This window comes from Sphaeramia orbicularis, chromosome 20 (assembly GCF_902148855.1).
Source record: "Sphaeramia orbicularis chromosome 20, fSphaOr1.1, whole genome shotgun sequence".
NCBI classification, from domain to species: domain Eukaryota; kingdom Metazoa; phylum Chordata; class Actinopteri; order Kurtiformes; family Apogonidae; genus Sphaeramia; species Sphaeramia orbicularis.
This window is the reverse complement of record NC_043976.1, coordinates 40,603,909-40,625,752: the sequence shown is the minus strand read 5'-3', so window position 1 is coordinate 40,625,752 and position 21,844 is coordinate 40,603,909. Positions and strand designations below refer to the sequence as shown.

The window sequence follows — 21,844 nt, the reverse complement described above, 5'->3', positions numbered from 1 at the left end:
TGTTTTAAATCAACTTGAAACCCTTCAGGGAGTGTTTATTATGATGTTAGGAACATCCCAAATCAAAAATTAAACATGTTTGAAATCATGTCCGAAAAAAGCCATTTTCGGAAGACATACTATAGCCTTACGAAAAATTCATTTTGGAGCATGTTGGTGACCACCTGAAAAATGTTTTAAATCAACTTGAAACCCTTCAGGGAGTGTTTATTATGATGTTAGGAACATCCTAAATCACAGTTTTGTAATTTTTAAAATAATGTCCGAAAAAGTCATTTTCGGAAGTCATACTAAAGCCTTACGAAAAATTCATTTTTGGAGTATGTTGGTGACCACCTGAAAAATGTTTTAAATCAACTTGAAACCCTTCAGGGAGTGTTTATTATGATGTTAGGAACACCCCAAATTCAAATTCAAACATATTTTAAATCATGTCCGAAAAAGTCATTTTCGGAAGTCATACTATAGCCTTACGAAAAATTCATTTTGGAGCATGTTGGTGACCACCTGAAAAATGTTTTAAATCAACTTGAATCCCTTCAGGGAGTGTTTATTATGATGTTAGGAATATCCTAAATCACAGTTTTGTAATTTTTAAAATAATGTCCGAAAAAGTCATTTTAAAGCCTTACGAAAAATTCATTTTTGGAGCATGTTGGTGACCACCTGAAAAATGTTTTAAATCAACTTGAAACCCTTCAGGGAGTGTTTATTATGATGTTAGGAACATCCTAAATCACAGTTTTGTAATTTTTTAAATAATGTCAGAAAAAGTCATTTTCGGAAGTCATACTAAAGCCTTACGAAAAATTCATTTTTGGAGCATGTTGGTGACCACCTGAAAAATGTTTTAAATCAACTTGAAACCCTTCAGGGAGTGTTTATTATGATGTTAGGAACATCCCAAATCAAAATTTGGACATGTTGGAAATTATGTCCGAAAAAGTCATTTTCGGAAGTCATGCTATAGCCTTACAAAAATTCATTTTTGGCGATGTTGGTGACCTCATGAAAAATGTTTTAAATCAACTTGAAACCCTTCAGGGAGTGTTTATTATGATGTTAGGAACATCCCAAATCAAAAATTAAACATGTTTGAAATCATGTCCGAAAAAGCCATTTTCGGAAGACATACTATAGCCTTACAAAAATTTCATTTTTGGAGGATGTTGGTGACCACCTGAAAAATGTTTGAAATCAAATTGAAACCCTTCAGGGAGTCTTTATCATGATGTTAGGAACGTCCTAAATCACAGTTTGTAATTTTTAAAATAATGTCAGAAAAAGTCATTTTCGGAAGTCATACTAAAGCCTTACGAAAAATTCATTTTGGAGCATGTTGGTGACCACCTGAAAAATGTTTTAAATCAACTTGAAACCCTTCAGGGAGTGTTTATTATGATGTTAGGAACATCCCAAATTCAAATTTAAACATGTTTGAAATCATGTCCGAAAAAGTCATTTTCGGAAGTCATACTATAGCCTTACGAAAAATTCATTTTTGGAGTATGTTGGTGACCACCTGAAAAATGTTTTAAATCAACTTGAAACCCTTCAGGGAGTGTTTATTATGATGTTAGGAACATCCCAAATCAAAAATTAAACATGTTTGAAATCATGTCCGAAAAAGCCATTTTCGGAAGACATACTATAGCCTTACGAAAAATTCATTTTGGAGCATGTTGGTGACAACCTGAAAAATGTTTTAAATCAACTTGAAACCCTTCAGGGAGTGTTTATTATGATGTTAGGAACATCCTAAATCACAGTTTTGTAATTTTTAAAATAATGTCCGAAAAAGTCATTTTCGGAAGTCATACTAAAGCCTTACGAAAAATTCATTTTTGGAGTATGTTGGTGACCACCTGAAAAATGTTTTAAATCAACTTGAAACCCTTCAGGGAGTGTTTATTATGATGTTAGGAAGATCCAAAATACAAATTTAACATATTTGAAATCATATCCGAAAAAGTCATTTTCGGAAGTCATACTGTAAGCGTTACAAAAATTTCATTTTTGGAGCATGCTGGTGACCTCATGAAAAATGTTTTTAATCAACTTGAAACCCTTCAGGGAGTGTTTATTATGATGTTAGGAACATCCCAAATTCAAATTCAAACATATTTTAAATCATGTCCGAAAAAGTCATTTTCGGAAGTCATACTATAGCCTTACAAAAAATTCATTTTTGGAGCATGTTGGTGACCACCTGAAAAATGTTTTAAATCAACTTGAATCCCTTCACGGAGTGTTTATTATGATGTTAGGAACATCCTAAATCACAGTTTTGTAATTTTTAAAATAATGTCCGAAAAAGTCATTTTAAAGCCTTACGAAAAATTCATTTTTGGAGCATGTTGGTGACCACCTGAAAAATGTTTTAAATCAACTTGAAACCCTTCAGGGAGTGTTTATTATGATGTTAGGAACATCCTAAATCACAGTTTTGTAATTTTTTAAATAATGTCAGAAAAAGTCATTTTCGGAAGTCATGCTATAGCCTTACGAAAAATTCATTTTTGGAGCATGTTGGTGACCACCTGAAAAATGTTTTAAATGAACCTGAAACACTTCAGGGAGTGTTTATTATGATCTTAGGAACATCCTAAATCAAAATTTGGACATGTTGGAAATTATGTCCGAAAAAGTCATTTTCGGAAGTCATGCTATAGCCTTACGACAAATTCATTTTTGGCGATGTTGGTGACCTCATGAAAAATGTTTTAAATCAACTTGAAACCCTTCAGGGAGTGTTTATTATGATGTTAGGAACATCCCAAATCAAAAATTAAACATGTTTGAAATCATGTCCGAAAAAGTCATTTTCGGAAGACATACTATAGCCTTACGAAAATTTCATTTTTGGAGGATGTTGGTGACCACCTGAAAAATGTTTGAAATCAAATTGAAACCCTTCAGGGAGTCTTTATCATGATGTTAGGAACGTCCTAAATCACAGTTTTGTAATTTTTAAAATAATGTCCGAAAAAGTCATTTTCGGAAGTCATACTATAGCCTTACGAAAAATTCATTTTTGGAGTATGTTGGTGACCACCTGAAAAATGTTTTAAATCAACTTGAAACCCTTCAGGGAGTGTTTATTATGATGTTAGGAAGATCCAAAATACAAATTTAAACATATTTGAAATCATATCCGAAAAAGTCATTTTCGGAAGTCATACTGTAGCCTTACAAAAATTTCATTTTTGGAGCATGTTGGTGACCTCATGAAAAATATTTTAAATCAAATTGAAACCCTTCAGGGAGTGTTTATTATGATGTTAGGAATATCCCAAATTCAAATTTAAACATATTTAAAATCATATCCGAAAAAGTCATTTTCGGAAGTCATACTATAGCCTTACGAAAAATTCATTTTTGGAGCATGTTGGTGACCACCTGAAAAATGTTTTAAATCAACTTGAAACCCTTCAGGGAGTGTTTATTATGATGTTAGGAAAATCCTAAATCAATGTTTAGACATGTTTTAAATCATGTCCGAAAAAGTCATTTTCGGAAGACATACTATAGCCTTACGAAAAATTAATTTTTGGAGATGTTGGTGACCACCTGAAAAATGTTTTAAATCAACGTGAAACCCTTCAGGGAGTGTTTATTATGATGTTAGGAACATCCTAAATCAATGTTTAGACATGTTTGAAATCATGTCCGACAAAGCCATTTTCGGAAGTCATACTGTAGCCTTACAAAAATTTCATTTTTGGAGCATGTTGATGACCTAATGAAAATTTTTTTAAATCAACTTGAAACCCTCCAGGGAGTGTTTATTATGATGTTAGGAACATCCCAAATCAAAATTTAAACATGTTTGAAATCATGTCCGAAAAAGTCATTTTCGGAAGTCATACTATAGCCTTACGAAAAATTCATTTTTGGAGCATGTTGGTGACCACCTGAAAAATGTTTTAAATCAACTTGAAACCCTTCAGGGAGTGTTTATCATGATGTTAGGAAAATCCCAAATATAAACATATTTGAAATCATATCCGAAAAAGTCATTTTCGGAAGTCATACTGTAGCCTTACAAAAATTTCATTTTTGGAGCATGTTGGTGACCTCATGATAAAGGTTTTTAATCAACTTGAAACCCTTCAGGGAGTGTTTATTATGATGTTAGGAACATCCCAAATCAAAATTTAAACATGTTTGAAATCATATCCGAAAAAGTCATTTTCAGAAGTCATACTATAGCCTTACAAAAAATTCATTTTTGGAGCATGTTGGTGAGCACCTGAAAAATGTTTTAAATCAACTTGAAACCCTTCAGGGAGTGGTTATTATGATGTTAGGAACATCCCAAATTCAAATTTAAACATGTTTGAAATCATGTCCGAAAAAGTCATTTTCGGAAGACATACTATATAGCCTTACAAAAAATTCATTTTTTGAGATGTTGGTGACGACCTGAAAAATGTTTTAAATCAACTTGAAACCCTTCAGGGAGTGTTTATTATGATGTTAGGAACATCCTAAATCACAGTTTTGTAATTTTTAAAATAATGTCCGAAAAAGTCATTTTCTGAAGTCATACTATAGCCTTACGAAAAATTCATTTTGGAGCATGTTGGTTACCACCTGAAAAATGTTTTAAATCAACTTGAAACCCTTCAGGGAGTGTTTATTATGATGTTAGGAACATCCCAAATCAAAATTAAACATGTTTGAAATCATATCCGAAAAAGTCATTTTCAGAAGTCATACTATAGCCTTACAAAAAATTCATTTTTGGAGCATGTTGGTGAGCACCTGAAAAATGTTTTAAATCAACTTGAAACCCTTCAGGGAGTGGTTATTATGATGTTAGGAACATCCCAAATTCAAATTTAAACATGTTTGAAATCATGTCCGAAAAAGTCATTTTTGGAAGTCATACTATAGCCTTACGAAAAATTCATTTTTGGAGTATGTTGGTGACCACCTGAAAAATGTTTTAAATCAACTTGAAACCCTTCAGGGAGTTTTTATTATGATGTTAGGAACATCCCAAATTCAAATTTAAACATATTTGAAATCATATCCAAAAAAGTCATTTTCGGAAGTCATACTATAGCCTTACAAAAAATTCATTTTTGGAGTATGTTGGTGACCACCTGAAAAATGTTTTAAATCAACTTGAAACCCTTCAGGGAGTGTTTATTATGATGTTAGGAACATCCCAAATCAAAATTTAAACATGTTTGAAATCAAGTCCGAAAAAGCCATTTTCGGAAGTCATACTATAGCCTTACAAAAAATTCATTTTTGGCGATGTTGGTGACCTCATGAAAAATGTTTTAAATCAACTTGAAACCCTTCAGGGAGTGTTTATTATGATGTTAGGAACATCCTAAATAAAAAATTAAACATGTTTGAAATCATGTCCGAAAAAGCCATTTTCGGAAGACATACTATAGCCTTACGAAAATTTCATTTTTGGAGTATGTTGGTGACCACCTGAAAAATGTTTTAAATCAAATTGAAACCCTTCAGGGAGTGTTTATCATGATGTTAGGAACATCCTAAATCACAGTTTTGTAATTTTTAAAATAATGTCCGAAAAACTCATTTTCGGAAGTCATACTAAAGCCTTACGAAAAATTCATTTTTGGAGTATGTTGGTGACCACCTGAAAAATATTTTAAATCAACTTGAAACCCTTCAGGGAGTGTTTATTATGATGTTAGGAAGATCCAAAATACAAATTTAAACATATTTGAAATCATATCCGAAAAAGTCATTTTCGGAAGTCATACTGTAGCGTTACAAAAATTTCATTTTTGGAGCATGCTGGTGACCTCATGAAAAATGTTTTTAATCAACTTGAAACCCTTCAGGGAGTGTTTATTATGATGTTAGGAATATCCCAAATCAAAATTTAAACATATTTGAAATCATATCCGAAAAAGTCATTTTCAGAAGTCATACTATAGCCTTACAAAAAAATTCATTTTTGGAGTATGTTGGTGACCACCTGAAAAATGTTTTAAATCAACTTGAAACCCTTCAGGGAGTGTTTATTATGATGTTAGGAACATCCCAAATCAAAAATTAAACATGTTTGAAATCATGTCCGAAAAAGCCATTTTCGGAAGACATACTATAGCCTTACGAAAAATTCATTTTGGAGCATGTTGGTGACCACCTGAAAAATGTTTTAAATCAACTTGAAACCCTTCAGGGAGTGTTTATTATGATGTTAGGAACATCCTAAATCACAGTTTTGTAATTTTTAAAATAATGTCCGAAAAAGTCATTTTCGGAAGTCATACTAAAGCCTTACGAAAAATTCATTTTTGGAGTATGTTGGTGACCACCTGAAAAATGTTTTAAATCAACTTGAAACCCTTCAGGGAGTGTTTATTATGATGTTAGGAAGATCCAAAATACAAATTCAAACATATTTTAAATCATGTCCGAAAAAGTCATTTTCAGAAGTCATACTATAGCCTTACAAAAAAATTCATTTTTGGAGCATGTTGGTGACCACCTGAAAAATGTTTTAAATCAACTTGAAACCCTTCAGGGAGTGTTTATTATGATGTTAGGAACATCCCAAATCAAAAATTAAACATGTTTGAAATCATGTCCGAAAAAGCCATTTTCGGAAGACATACTATAGCCTTACGAAAAATTCATTTTGGAGCATGTTGGTGACCACCTGAAAATGTTTTAAATCAACTTGAAACCCTTCAGGGAGTGTTTATTATGATGTTAGGAACATCCTAAATCACAGTTTTGTAATTTTTAAAATAATGTCCGAAAAAGTCATTTTCGGAAGTCATACTAAAGCCTTACGAAAAATTCATTTTTGGAGTATGTTGGTGACCACCTGAAAAATGTTTTAAATCAACTTGAAACCCTTCAGGGAGTGTTTATTATGATGTTAGGAACACCCCAAATTCAAATTCAAACATATTTTAAATCATGTCCGAAAAAGTCATTTTCGGAAGTCATACTATAGCCTTACGAAAAATTCATTTTTGGAGCATGTTGGTGACCACCTGAAAAATGTTTTAAATCAACTTGAAACCCTTCAGGGAGTGTTTATTATGATGTTAGGAACATCCTAAATCACAGTTTTGTAATTTTTTAAATAATGTCAGAAAAAGTCATTTTCGGAAGTCATACTAAAGCCTTACGAAAAATTCATTTTTGGAGCATGTTGGTGACCACCTGAAAAATGTTTTAAATCAACTTGAAACCCTTCAGGGAGTGTTTATTATGATGTTAGGAACATCCCAAATCAAAATTTAAACATGTTTGAAATCAAGTCCGAAAAAGTCATTTTCGGAAGTCATACTATAGCCTTACAAAAAATTCATTTTTGGCGATGTTGGTGACCTCATGAAAAATGTTTTAAATCAACTTGAAACCCTTCAGGGAGTGTTTATTATGATGTTAGGAACATCCCAAATCAAAAATTAAACATGTTTGAAATCATGTCCGAAAAAGCCATTTTCGGAAGACATACTATAGCCTTACAAAAATTTCATTTTTGGAGGATGTTGGTGACCACCTGAAAAATGTTTGAAATCAAATTGAAACCCTTCAGGGAGTCTTTATCATGATGTTAGGAACGTCCTAAATCACAGTTTTGTAATTTTTAAAATAATGTCAGAAAAAGTCATTTTCGGAAGTCATACTAAAGCCTTACGAAAAATTCATTTTGGAGCATGTTGGTGACCACCTGAAAAATGTTTTAAATCAACTTGAAACCCTTCAGGGAGTGTTTATTATGATGTTAGGAACATCCCAAATTCAAATTTAAACATGTTTGAAATCATGTCCGAAAAAGTCATTTTCGGAAGTCATACTATAGCCTTACGAAAAATTCATTTTGGAGTATGTTGGTGACCACCTGAAAAATGTTTTAAATCAACTTGAAACCCTTCAGGGAGTGTTTATTATGATGTTAGGAACATCCCAAATCAAAATTTAAACATATTTGAAATCATATCCGAAAAAGTCATTTTCAGAAGTCATACTATAGCCTTACAAAAAAATTCATTTTTGGAGTATGTTGGTGACCACCTGAAAAATGTTTTAAATCAACTTGAAACCCTTCAGGGAGTGTTTATTATGATGTTAGGAACATCCCAAATCAAAAATTAAACATGTTTGAAATCATGTCCGAAAAAGCCATTTTCGGAAGACATACTATAGCCTTACGAAAAATTCATTTTGGAGCATGTTGGTGACAACCTGAAAAATGTTTTAAATCAACTTGAAACCCTTCAGGGAGTGTTTATTATGATGTTAGGAACATCCTAAATCACAGTTTTGTAATTTTTAAAATAATGTCCGAAAAAGTCATTTTCGGAAGTCATACTAAAGCCTTACGAAAAATTCATTTTTGGAGTATGTTGGTGACCACCTGAAAAATGTTTTAAATCAACTTGAAACCCTTCAGGGAGTGTTTATTATGATGTTAGGAAGATCCAAAATACAAATTTAAACATATTTGAAATCATATCCGAAAAAGTCATTTTCGGAAGTCATACTGTAAGCGTTACAAAAATTTCATTTTTGGAGCATGCTGGTGACCTCATGAAAAATGTTTTTAATCAACTTGAAACCCTTCAGGGAGTGTTTATTATGATGTTAGGAACATCCCAAATTCAAATTCAAACATATTTTAAATCATGTCCGAAAAAGTCATTTTCGGAAGTCATACTATAGCCTTACAAAAAATTCATTTTTGGAGCATGTTGGTGACCACCTGAAAAATGTTTTAAATCAACTTGAATCCCTTCAGGGAGTGTTTATTATGATGTTAGGAACATCCTAAATCACAGTTTTGTAATTTTTAAAATAATGTCCGAAAAAGTCATTTTAAAGCCTTACGAAAAATTCATTTTGGAGCATGTTGGTGACCACCTGAAAAATGTTTTAAATCAACTTGAAACCCTTCAGGGAGTGTTTATTATGATGTTAGGAACATCCTAAATCACAGTTTTGTAATTTTTTAAATAATGTCCGAAAAAGTCATTTTCGGAAGTCATGCTATAGCCTTACGAAAAATTCATTTTTGGAGCATGTTGGTGACCACCTGAAAAATGTTTGAAATGAACCTGAAACACTTCAGGGAGTGTTTATTATGATCTTAGGAACATCCAAAATCAAAATTTGGACATGTTGGAAATTATTTCCGAAAAAGTCATTTTCGGAAGTCATGCTATAGCCTTACAAAAAATTCATTTTTGGCGATGTTGGTGACCTCATGAAAAATGTTTTAAATCAACTTGAAACCCTTCAGGGAGTGTTTATTATGATGTTAGGAACATCCCAAATCAAAAATTAAACATGTTTGAAATCATGTCCGAAAAAGTCATTTTCGGAAGACATACTATAGCCTTACGAAAATTTCATTTTTGGAGGATGTTGGTGACCACCTGAAAAATGTTTGAAATCAAATTGAAACCCTTCAGGGAGTGTTTATTATGATGTTAGGAAGATCCAAAATACAAATTTAAACATATTTGAAATCATATCCGAAAAAGTCATTTTCGGAAGTCATACTGTAGCGTTACAAAAATTTCATTTTTGGAGCATGCTGGTGACCTCATGAAAAATGTTTTTAATCAACTTGAAACCCTTCAGGGAGTGTTTATTATGATGTTAGGAACATCCCAAATCAAAATTTAAACATATTTGAAATCATATCCGAAAAAGTCATTTTCGGAAGTCATACTATAGCCTTACAAAAAAATTCATTTTTGGAGTATGTTGGTGACCACCTGAAAAATGTTTTAAATCAACTTGAAACCCTTCAGGGAGTGTTTATTATGATGTTAGGAACATCCTAAATCACAGTTTTGTAATTTTTAAAATAATGTCAGAAAAAGTCATTTTCGGAAGTCATACTATAGCCTTACGAAAAATTCATTTTTGGAGTATGTTGGTGACCACCTGAAAAATGTTTTAAATCAACTTGAAACCCTTCAGGGAGTGTTTATTATGATGTTAGGAAAATCCCAAATTCAAATTTAAACATATTTGAAATCATATCCGAAAAAGTCATTTTCGGAAGTCATACTGTAGCCTTACAAAAATTTCATTTTTGGAGCATGTTGGTGACCTCATGAAAAATATTTTAAATCAAATTGAAACCCTTCAGGGAGTGTTTATTATGATGTTAGGAATATCCCAAATTCAAATTTAAACATATTTAAAATCATATCCGAAAAAGTCATTTTCGGAAGTCATGCTATAGCCTTACGAGAAATTCATTTTTGGAGCATGTTGTCTACCATCTGAAAAATGTTTGAAATGAACCTCAGAAACCTCAGGGAGTGTTTACTTTGATCTTTGGAACATCCTAAATCAATGTTTAGACATGTTTTAAATCATGTCCGAAAAAGTCATTTTCGGAAGACATACTATAGCCTTACGAAAATTAATTTTTGGAGATGTTGGTGACCACCTGAAAAATGTTTTAAATCAACGTGAAACCCTTCAGGGAGTGTTTATTATGATGTTAGGAACATCCTAAATCAATGTTTAGACATGTTTGAAATCATGTCCGACAAAGCCATTTTCGGAAGTCATACTGTAGCCTTACAAAAATTTCATTTTTGGAGCATGTTGATGACCTAATGAAAATTTTTTTAAATCAACTTGAAACCCTCCAGGGAGTGTTTATTATGATGTTAGGAACATCCCAAATCAAAATTTAGACATGTTAGAAAACATGTCCGAAAAGGTCATTTTCGGAAGTCATTCTATAGCCTTACGAAAAATTCATTTTTGGAGCATGTTGGTGACCACCTGAAAAATGTTTTAAATCAACTTGAAACCCTTCAGGGAGTGTTTATCATGATGTTAGGAAAATCCCAAATTTAAACATATTTGAAATCATATCCGAAAAAGTCATTTTCGGAAGTCATACTGTAGCCTTACAAAAATTTCATTTTTGGAGCATGTTGGTGACCTCATGATAAAGGTTTTTAATCAACTTGAAACCCTTCAGGGAGTGTTTATTATGATGTTAGGAACATCCCAAATCAAAATTTAAACATGTTTGAAATCATGTCCGAAAAAGTCATTTTCGGAAGACATACTATAGCCTTACAAAAAATTCATTTTTGAGATGTTGGTGACGACCTGAAAAATGTTTTAAATCAACTTGAAACCCTTCAGGGAGTGTTTATTATGATGTTAGGAACATCCTAAATCACAGTTTTGTAATTTTTAAAATAATGTCCGAAAAAGTCATTTTCTGAAGTCATACTATAGCCTTACGAAAAATTCATTTTTGGAGCATGTTGGTTACCACCTGAAAAATGTTTTAAATCAACTTGAAACCCTTCAGGGAGTGTTTATTATGATGTTAGGAACATCCCAAATCAAAATTGAAACATGTTTGAAATCATATCCGAAAAAGTCATTTTCAGAAGTCATACTGTAGCCTTACAAAAATTTAATTTTTGGAGCATGTTGGTGACCTCATGAAAAATGTTTTAAATCAACTTGAAACCCTTCAGGGAGTGTTTATTATGATGTTAGGAACATCCCAAATTCAAATTTAAACATATTTAAAATCATGTCCGAAAAAGTCATTTTCGGAAGTCATACTATAGCCTTACGAAAAATTCATTTTTGGAGCATGTTGGTGACCACCTGAAAAATGTTTTAAATCAACGTGAAACCCTTCAGGGAGTGTTTATTATGATGTTAGGAACATCCTAAATCAATGTTTAGACATGTTTGAAATCATGTCCGACAAAGCCATTTTCGGAAGTCATACTGTAGCCTTACAAAAATTTCATTTTTGGAGCATGTTGATGACCTAATGAAAATTTTTTTAAATCAACTTGAAACCCTCCAGGGAGTGTTTATTATGATGTTAGGAACATCCCAAATCAAAATTGAAACATGTTTGAAATCATATCCGAAAAAGTCATTTTCAGAAGTCATACTATAGCCTTACAAAAAATTCATTTTTGGCGATGTTGGTGACCTCATGAAAAATGTTTTAAATCAACTTGAAACCCTTCAGGGAGTGTTTATTATGATGTTAGGAACATCCCAAATTCAAATTTAAACATATTTAAAATCATGTCCGAAAAAGTCATTTTCGGAAGTCATTCTATAGCCTTACGAAAAATTCATTTTTGGAGCATGTTGGTGACCACCTGAAAAATGTTTTAAATGAACCTGAAACACCTCAGGGAGTGTTTATTATGATGTTAGGAACATCCTAAATCAATGTTTAGACATGTTTGAAATCATGTCCGAAAAAGTCATTTTCGGAAGTCATACTATAGCCTTACAAAAAATTCATTTTTGGCGATGTTGGTGACCTCATGAAAAATGTTTTAAATCAACTTGAAACCCTTCAGGGAGTGTTTATTATGATGTTAGGAACATCCCAAATCAAAATTGAAACATGTTTGAAATCATATCCGAAAAAGTCATTTTCAGAAGTCATACTATAGCCTTACAAAAAATTCATTTTTGGCGATGTTGGTGACCTCATGAAAAATGTTTTAAATCAACTTGAAACCCTTCAGGGAGTGTTTATTATGATGTTAGGAACATCCCAAATTCAAATTTAAACATATTTAAAATCATGTCCGAAAAAGTCATTTTCGGAAGTCATACTATAGCCTTACGAAAAATTCATTTTTGGAGCATGTTGGTGACCACCTGAAAAATGTTTTAAATCAACGTGAAACCCTTCAGGGAGTGTTTATTATGATGTTAGGAACATCCCAAATCAAAATTTAAACATGTTTGAAATCAAGTCCGAAAAAGTCATTTTCGGAAGTCATACTATAGCCTTACAAAAAATTCATTTTTGGCGATGTTGGTGACCTCATGAAAAATGTTTTAAATCAACGTGAAACCCTTCAGGGAGTGTTTATTATGATGTTAGGAACATCCTAAATCAATGTTTAGACATGTTTGAAATCATGTCCGACAAAGCCATTTTCGGAAGTCATACTGTAGCCTTACAAAAATTTCATTTTTGGAGCATGTTGATGACCTAATGAAAATTTTTTTAAATCAACTTGAAACCCTCCAGGGAGTGTTTATTATGATGTTAGGAACATCCCAAATCAAAATTTAAACATGTTTGAAATCATGTCCGAAAAAGTCATTTTCGGAAGTCATACTGTAGCCTTACGAAAAATTCATTTTTGGAGCATGTTGGTGACCACCTGAAAAATGTTTTAAATCAACTTGAAACCCTTCAGGGAGTGTTTATTATGATGTTAGGAAAATCCTAAATCAATGTTTAGACATGTTTTAAATCATGTCCGAAAAAGTCATTTTCGGAAGACATACTATAGCCTTACGAAAAATTAATTTTTGGAGATGTTGGTGACCACCTGAAAAATGTTTTAAATCAACGTGAAACCCTTCAGGGAGTGTTTATTATGATGTTAGGAACATCCTAAATCAATGTTTAGACATGTTTGAAATCATGTCCGACAAAGCCATTTTCGGAAGTCATACTGTAGCCTTACAAAAATTTCATTTTTGGAGCATGTTGATGACCTAATGAAAATTTTTTTAAATCAACTTGAAACCCTCCAGGGAGTGTTTATTATGATGTTAGGAACATCCCAAATCAAAATTTAAACATGTTTGAAATCATGTCCGAAAAAGTCATTTTCGGAAGTCATACTATAGCCTTACGAAAAATTCATTTTTGGAGCATGTTGGTGACCACCTGAAAAATGTTTTAAATCAACTTGAAACCCTTCAGGGAGTGTTTATCATGATGTTAGGAAAATCCCAAATTTAAACATATTTGAAATCATATCCGAAAAAGTCATTTTCGGAAGTCATACTGTAGCCTTACAAAAATTTCATTTTTGGAGCATGTTGGTGACCTCATGATAAAGGTTTTTAATCAACTTGAAACCCTTCAGGGAGTGTTTATTATGATGTTAGGAACATCCCAAATCAAAATTTAAACATGTTTGAAATCATGTCCGAAAAAGTCATTTTCGGAAGACATACTATAGCCTTACAAAAAATTCATTTTTTGAGATGTTGGTGACGACCTGAAAAATGTTTTAAATCAACTTGAAACCCTTCAGGGAGTGTTTATTATGATGTTAGGAACATCCTAAATCACAGTTTTGTAATTTTTAAAATAATGTCCGAAAAAGTCATTTTCTGAAGTCATACTATAGCCTTACGAAAAATTCATTTTTGGAGTATGTTGGTGACCACCTGAAAAATGTTTTAAATCAACTTGAAACCCTTCAGGGAGTGTTTATTATGATGTTAGGAACATCCCAAATCAAAATTGAAACATGTTTGAAATCATATCCGAAAAAGTCATTTTCAGAAGTCATACTATAGCCATACAAAAAATTCATTTTTGGCGATGTTGGTGACCTCATGAAAAATGTTTTAAATCAACTTGAAACCCTTCAGGGAGTGTTTATTATGATGTTAGGAACATCCCAAATTCAAATTTAAACATATTTAAAATCATGTCAGAAAAAGTCATTTTCGGAAGTCATACTATAGCCTTACGAAAAATTCATTTTTGGAGCATGTTGGTGACCACCTGAAAAATGTTTTAAATCAACGTGAAACCCTTCAGGGAGTGTTTATTATGATGTTAGGAACATCCTAAATCAATGTTTAGACATGTTTGAAATCATGTCCGACAAAGCCATTTTCGGAAGTCATACTGTAGCCTTACAAAAATTTCATTTTTGGAGCATGTTGATGACCTAATGAAAATTTTTTTAAATCAACTTGAAACCCTCCAGGGAGTGTTTATTATGATGTTAGGAACATCCCAAATCAAAATTGAAACATGTTTGAAATCATATCCGAAAAAGTCATTTTCAGAAGTCATACTATAGCCTTACAAAAAATTCATTTTTGGCGATGTTGGTGACCTCATGAAAAATGTTTTAAATCAACTTGAAACCCTTCAGGGAGTGTTTATTATGATGTTAGGAACATCCCAAATCAAAATTGAAACATGTTTGAAATCATATCCGAAAAAGTCATTTTCAGAAGTCATACTATAGCCTTACAAAAAATTCATTTTTGGCGATGTTGGTGACCTCATGAAAAATGTTTTAAATCAACTTGAAACCCTTCAGGGAGTGTTTATTATGATGTTAGGAACATCCCAAATTCAAATTTAAACATATTTAAAATCATGTCCGAAAAGGTCATTTTCGGAAGTCATGCTATAGCCTTACGAAAAATTCATTTTTGGAGCATGTTGGTGACCACCTGAAAAATGTTTTAAATGAACCTCAGACACTTCAGGGAGTTTTTATTATGATCTCAGGAACATCTTCAATCATAATTTGGACATGTTAGAAATTATGTCCGACAAAGCCATTTTCGGAAGTCATACTGTAGCCTTACAAAAATTTCATTTTGGAGCATGTTGATGACCTAATGAAAATTTTTTTAAATCAACTTGAAACCCTCCAGGGAGTGTTTATTATGATGTTAGGAACATCCCAAATCAAAATTGAAACATGTTTGAAATCATATCCGAAAAAGTCATTTTCAGAAGTCATACTATAGCCTTACAAAAAATTCATTTTTGGCGATGTTGGTGACCTCATGAAAAATGTTTTAAATCAACTTGAAACCCTTCAGGGAGTGTTTATTATGATGTTAGGAACATCCCAAATTCAAATTTAAACATATTTAAAATCATGTCCGAAAAAGTCATTTTCGGAAGACATACTATAGCCTTACGAAAAATTCATTTTGGAGCATGTTGGTGAGCACCTGAAAAATGTTTTAAATCAACTTGAAACCCTTCAGGGAGTGGTTATTATGATGTTAGGAACATCCCAAATTCAAATTTAAACATGTTTGAAATCATGTCCGAAAAAGTCATTTTCGGAAGACATACTATAGCCTTACAAAAAATTCATTTTTGGAGCATGTTGGTGAGCACCTGAAAAATGTTTTAAATCAACTTGAAACCCTTCAGGGAGTGTTTATCATGATGTTAGGAACATCCCAAATCAAAATTTAAACATGTTTGAAATCATGTCCGAAAAAGTCATTTTCAGAAGTCATACTATAGCTTTACGAAAAATTCATATTTGGAGCATGTTGGTGACCACCTGAAAAATGTTTTAAATCAACTTGAAACCCTTCAGGGAGTGTTTATTTGGATGTTAGGAACATCCCAAATTAAAATTTAAACATATTTGAAATCATGTCTGAAAAGATCATTTTTGGAAGTCATGATAAAAAAAATCATTTTTGACATAATCACTCACTGCCTTAAAAACTTTTTAAATGAACCCTTAATGTAATCTGAAAAATTCCTTTGTGGAGCATGTTTGTGACCATCTGAAAATCTAAATTTTTTAACAACTGATCTGGAAGCATGTCCAAAATGTCCACTTTCTTCACACACATTATAGCATTAAGATTTGATATGTAAAGGTCATGTTTGATCTCCACAGATAGTTTACTGAGGCGTTAGAACATTACTTCAACATTTTAGAAACACTAGACAGGTCCAGATTTTCACCAAGCTTTTTGAAAACACTTACTTTTTTCAATAAAAACATAATTTCATGTAATTTTTGGCCATTATTAGTACCTCATGTATAAACAACTGGAAAACCTACGATGCATAACATGACTTTTAAAGAAAACATGCTAAAGAAGTTAACTGTGGACCAAATGCAAACATTAGGTCTGTCAGACCTCAAGTAGTTTTGCTGTTCTTCTCAGTTTTACATGAATATGGCTTAGACTCTGTGATTGTGTTTAATTGTCAAACTCCAGTTGGACAGCACAGATCCAAATGTTCTCACCTTCCCTTCCTGGCCAAGACCTTCTGAGACTCCGGGTAATGGACCAGGATGTCAAACAGGTCTTTCTTCTCCAGGACAAAGAGGTTAGCGAAGCCGTGAGCTTTGACGTTAGCGGTGCGTCTGTTCCCTCCATCTTTGGCAGATTGTAGTAAACTGTGGTGAACGATAAAACATGTCCACAGTGTCCACTAACAGCCCTAGGAGATAAGAGTCTGTAGTAGAAAAACTGTACCTGATTTCTCCAAATACACAACCGGCCTTCAGGGTGACAAATATGATACTATTATCAGGTCCTCCGACAACCTGCACTGCTCCACTTTTAATGATGTACATTTCTTTACCGATGTCGCCCTGCAGAGGAGAGACTCATTTGTATTTATTACATTTTCACATGATTCCAGCTGTAGTTAAAGGCATACTGACTTTCTTGACAACAAAGTCTCCAGGGAGGTAGATAATGGATTTGAGCCGCAGTAACATATCCACCAACATCTGCCGGTCGCATCCCTGGAAGAGAAGTCGAATATATTCAGGAAGACAAATAAGTCTCTGGATGTTGGTTAAAGGGTCAACACGTACAACATGATACCATGAAATCGCGTAAATATACACGTCACTTTTAATTGGCATGTTAACTGAACACATTATAAGTTTTCCATATGTATGTTCATGCCACGTCAAATACCATGCACTGAGGGTTAGGGGGTTAGGGGTTAGGGTTAGAGTTAGGGGTTAGGGTTAAGAGTAGGGTTAGGTCAGGGTTAGAGTAGGGCTAGGGTTAGAGTAGAGTTAGGGTTAAGAATAGGGTTAGGGTTAGAGTAGGGTTAGAGTTAGAGTAGGGCTAGGGTTAGTTTTAGGGTTAGAGTAGGGCTAGAGTAGGGTTAGAGTAGGGTTAGGACTAGGGTTAGGGTTAGAGTAGGACTAGGGTTAGCGACAGTTAAACTGGATGCATTGTGTGGATTCTCTGGTGGTTCTGGTCCTCAGTGTGTTGTGGAACCAGACTGACCCCTGCTGGTTCAAGTGTAGAATAACAACATACAACAGAAAAACACTTAGAGGAGATAAACTCACTGCCTCTGAACCAGTGTAAACTGCTTCTGAAACGTATCCTGCCATTTCTTGTTTCTTTAAAGGTGCGGGAGACTTTCATCAGCAGTTTTTCATCCCATCTGTCAAACCTCCGTCATTTCCTCTGAATCATGACTCTGTCAGTCTTTCTGTCATTACTCAACTGAATCTCTTCCCTCACTGTGAACAATTTCGAAGTGTACTCCACCATAAACAAACCATGTGTTTACAAACAGAGCCAGGAGGTAACTCAGGCATCTTCGGAAAGTTTTCGCGACATCCATTGTGGGAAGTGGAGCGCCTGCTGTTTCTGCGTTGCGTTTGTTGCAGCTATATGCCACGTTTCCCCTACGTGGTATATACACTGAACAAAAATATAAACGCACGACTTTTGTTTTTGCTCCCATTTTTCATGAGCTGAACGCAAAGATCTAAAACTTTTTCTATGTACACAAAAGGCCTATTTCTCTCAAATATTGTTCATAAATTTGTCTAAATCTGTGTTAGTGAGCACTTCTCCTTTGTCCTTTGCTGAGATAATCCATCCACCTCACAGGTGTGGCAGATCAAGATGCAGATTAGACAGCATGATTATTGCACAGGTGTGACTTAGGCTGGCCACAATAAAAGGCCACTCTAAAATGTGCACTTTTACTGTATTGGGTGGTCCAGGGGGGTCAGAAAACCAGTCAGTATTTGGTGTGACCACCATTTTCCTCGCACAGTCTTCATGAATTCTCTGAAACAGCTTTGGAGATGGCTTATGGTAGAGAAATGAACATTCAATTCACAGGCAAAAGCTCTGGTGGAGATTCCTGAAGTCAGCATGGCAATTGCATATTCCCTCAAAACTTGTGACATCTGTGGTATTGTGCTGTGTGATAAAACTGCACATTTTAGAGTGGCCTTTTATTGTGGCCAGCCTAAGGCACACCTGTGCAAAACTCCTGCTGTCTAATCAGCATCTTGATATGCCACACCTGTGAGGTGGATGGATTATCTCAGCAAAGAAGAAGTGTTCACTAACACAAATTTAGACAGATTTGTGAACAATATTTGAGAGAAATAAACCTTGTGTGTACGCAGAAAAAGTTTTAGATGTTTGAATTCAGCTCATGAAAAATGGGAGCAAAAACAAAAGTGGTGCGTTTATATTTTTGTTCAGTATAATATCATATGGTTGCACTGCCGCTGCTGCTGCTGGGCGGCTATGCAAACCTTCGCTTCCCACAATGCACGTTGCGACAAAATTCCGAAGATGCCCGAGTTCCCTCCCAGCTCTGTTTGTAAACACATGGTTTGTTTATGTTGGAGTACACTTTGTTCACCGTGATGCAAGAGGTTCAGCTGAGTAATCGCAGAAAGACGGACAGATTCATGATTCAGAGGATACGACTGAGGTTTGACAGATCTGATGAAAAAAAATTGGTGACGAAATTCTTCCGCAGCTTCAAGTCTATAAACTTCAATTTCACTGGTCTACAATTTTTTAGAAATGATTTCCTTCAGACATTAAATGTGCTAAATGTTATATATTTGAATAAGATTAATTGGAAAATAAATGACAAAAGTGCCGGTTTGCTGATGTTTTCAAGGTATATGATAGTGTTATTACACATGTATATTAGTTTATGTACATTTATATAATAGTTTTATAAATCTTCCACTAAATAGAACCTGTAAAGTGAATGTATTCTAATGTGCAGACAGTGTTTTGAAGTAGATCTTGTAGCTCTGAGACAAATATTCCTTTTGAGTCAAACCCATTCTCTCGTTAATTCTTGAATTTCACATTTTGACCCGAGGCTGTATCTTGGAAAGTTCAGCCAGCCAGCATTTTTGACCTGATTTTTCTTTATCAGTGACTCTCATGTGGTAAAATTTCATTACTTTTATTCTGGAAGCATTTTCCTTGTAGACCAGTGTTTCTTTTAACACAGTGGGAATGAACGGAATCACCTGAAACAGTGCGATCTTCTCAAACGTCACCAAGTTGATGTCAACAGCGATGGCAGTTCTCATGACCAGAGGCATCTTATCCAGCAGCTCGGATTCATCTGCAGGGAGAAGGATGAGGAAAGAAGCAGAAGAATGTGGAATGGCAGGAGGATTCCGAGATGAAAAAGCCATTAATAATCATTCAGGGTGGAGGTGTTGGGACTGTACCCTGGACATGTGACCAGTTCACTGCAGGGCTGAACCACAGAGATGAACAACCAGTCACTCTCACATTCACACCAATGAGCAATTTAGCTGGAATTGAACCCAGGACCTTCTTGGTGTGAGGTAACAGTACTAACCACTGCACCACCCTGCTGTTAGTATCTTCAAACTGTATTAACTGTATATTTTACGTAGCGTCTTGGCTCTTACTCAAAACCTCTGAATAGCTTTTTGGGACGTCCACCTCCCAGTGTTCCTTTTTAGCCATTTTCTGTCCTGAATAAACTGAACTGAAACTGAAACAAGGACTCAAGCTGCTTCTGGTTTTGTTTAAGTGCCCCCCCCCCCCCAAAAAAAAAGATAGAACCACATCTGCACATAAAACCTCCACTTTTTAAACTCTGACAAACCTGTATATGTCGTCATCGTTTTGCGGTTGTGGTTGTGTTGTTGCTGTGCTCAGACTTACCCAGCATGCCCTGAGCAGCCCAGGTGTAGTTGTACCAGGTCCGTACTCTGTTCTGGACGTACTTGGGGATCGTATATGTGTTCATGTAATCCACACAGCCGTCCATCGACGCCCGGAAATATGTCTGAGCAGCTGTGGCGGCCCCTATGACGTCTCTCATCTGGAAAAAAAGAAGGGAAAGGTGGTCAGAGTATGCAGTAGAGCAGGGGTGTCGAACATGTGGGCCGGGGGCCAAATGTGGCCCGCCAAAGGGTCCAGTTCGGCCCCTGGGATGTTTTTGCCATGTGCAAAAATTCCACAGTCTTGAACTGAATTAAGTAAAAAAAAATGTAGCTTGAATTAAGGAAAAAATCTTGAATTTGGCCAAAAAAAAAAAATCTTCAGTCAAGTAAAAAAAATCTTCAATTAAGCCAAAAACCCCCCTCAAATTTAGCAAAAAATCTTGAATTAAGCCAAAAAAAAAAAAATCTTCATTAAGTAAAAAAAAAAAAAATCTTCAGTTAAATAAAAAAAAATCTTCAATTAAGCCCAAAAAGAATCTCAAATTTAGCAAAAAAAATCTTGAATTAAGCCTAAAAAATCTTAAATTAAGTAAAATAAATCTTCAATTAAGCCAAAAAACTCAAATTTAGCAAAAAATCTTGAATTAAGACAAAAAAAAATCTCCAATTAAGTAAAAAAAAAATCTCAAATTTAGCAAAAAATCTTGAATTAAGACAAAAAAAAATCTCCAATTAAGTAAAAAAAAAAAATCTTCAATTAAGCAAAAAAAAAAAAAAAAAAAAATCTTCAGTTAAGCCAAAAAAAAAAAAAAATCTTCAATTTTAAGTAAAAAAAAAAATCTTGAATTAAGCAAAAAAATCTTGAATTAAGCAAAAAAATCTAGAACTGACAAATTTCTTTTCTTTGTTTTAGTGCAAAAATAACATTAAATTATGAAAATATTTACATTTACAAACTATCCTGTAACACTAAAATGTGAATAACCTGAACAAATATGAACAACCTGAAATGTCTGAAGAAAATTAAGCACAATTTTAACTCTTTTCTGCCTTCTCCTCAGTGTTTAGTGTCTTTGTAGATCTGATCCATAATGCACATGTAGAAATGAGAAGTTGAGGAATAATATTGTTAAAATTGCACTAAATTTTCTTACGTTTTTTTTTTTATTTAAATTTCAGTTTTTTCAGGTGTTTTTTTTTTTTTTTTTTTTTTTTTTTGATAGTTTATAAAAGTAAGTATTTTCATAATTGAAAGTTGTTGTTTTTTTTTTTTACACTAAAACATAGACAAAAATTTGGAGTTGTCATTATTTATTGGTTATTATGTTATTTTTCTGGTCCGGCCCACTGCAGATCAAATTTAG

The 21,844-nt window shown here is 33.6% G+C and overlaps 1 protein-coding gene across 1 annotated transcript in view; it reads right to left on the bottom strand.

Annotated features, from left to right (window-relative positions):
- LOC115411076 (cyclic nucleotide-gated cation channel beta-3-like) overlaps nucleotides 1–21,844 on the bottom strand; it is a 42,501-nt gene that overhangs the window by 4,597 nt on the left and 16,060 nt on the right. Inside the window, exons 13-17 of the mRNA XM_030123016.1 lie at nucleotides 20,479–20,638; nucleotides 19,806–19,903; nucleotides 17,202–17,285; nucleotides 17,011–17,129; nucleotides 16,779–16,931 (exon numbers count right to left, since the gene is read on the bottom strand). Coding sequence (XP_029978876.1) covers nucleotides 16,779–16,931; nucleotides 17,011–17,129; nucleotides 17,202–17,285; nucleotides 19,806–19,903; nucleotides 20,479–20,638 — 614 coding nt within the window. The remainder of the gene's footprint in view (nucleotides 1–16,778; nucleotides 16,932–17,010; nucleotides 17,130–17,201; nucleotides 17,286–19,805; nucleotides 19,904–20,478; nucleotides 20,639–21,844) is intronic.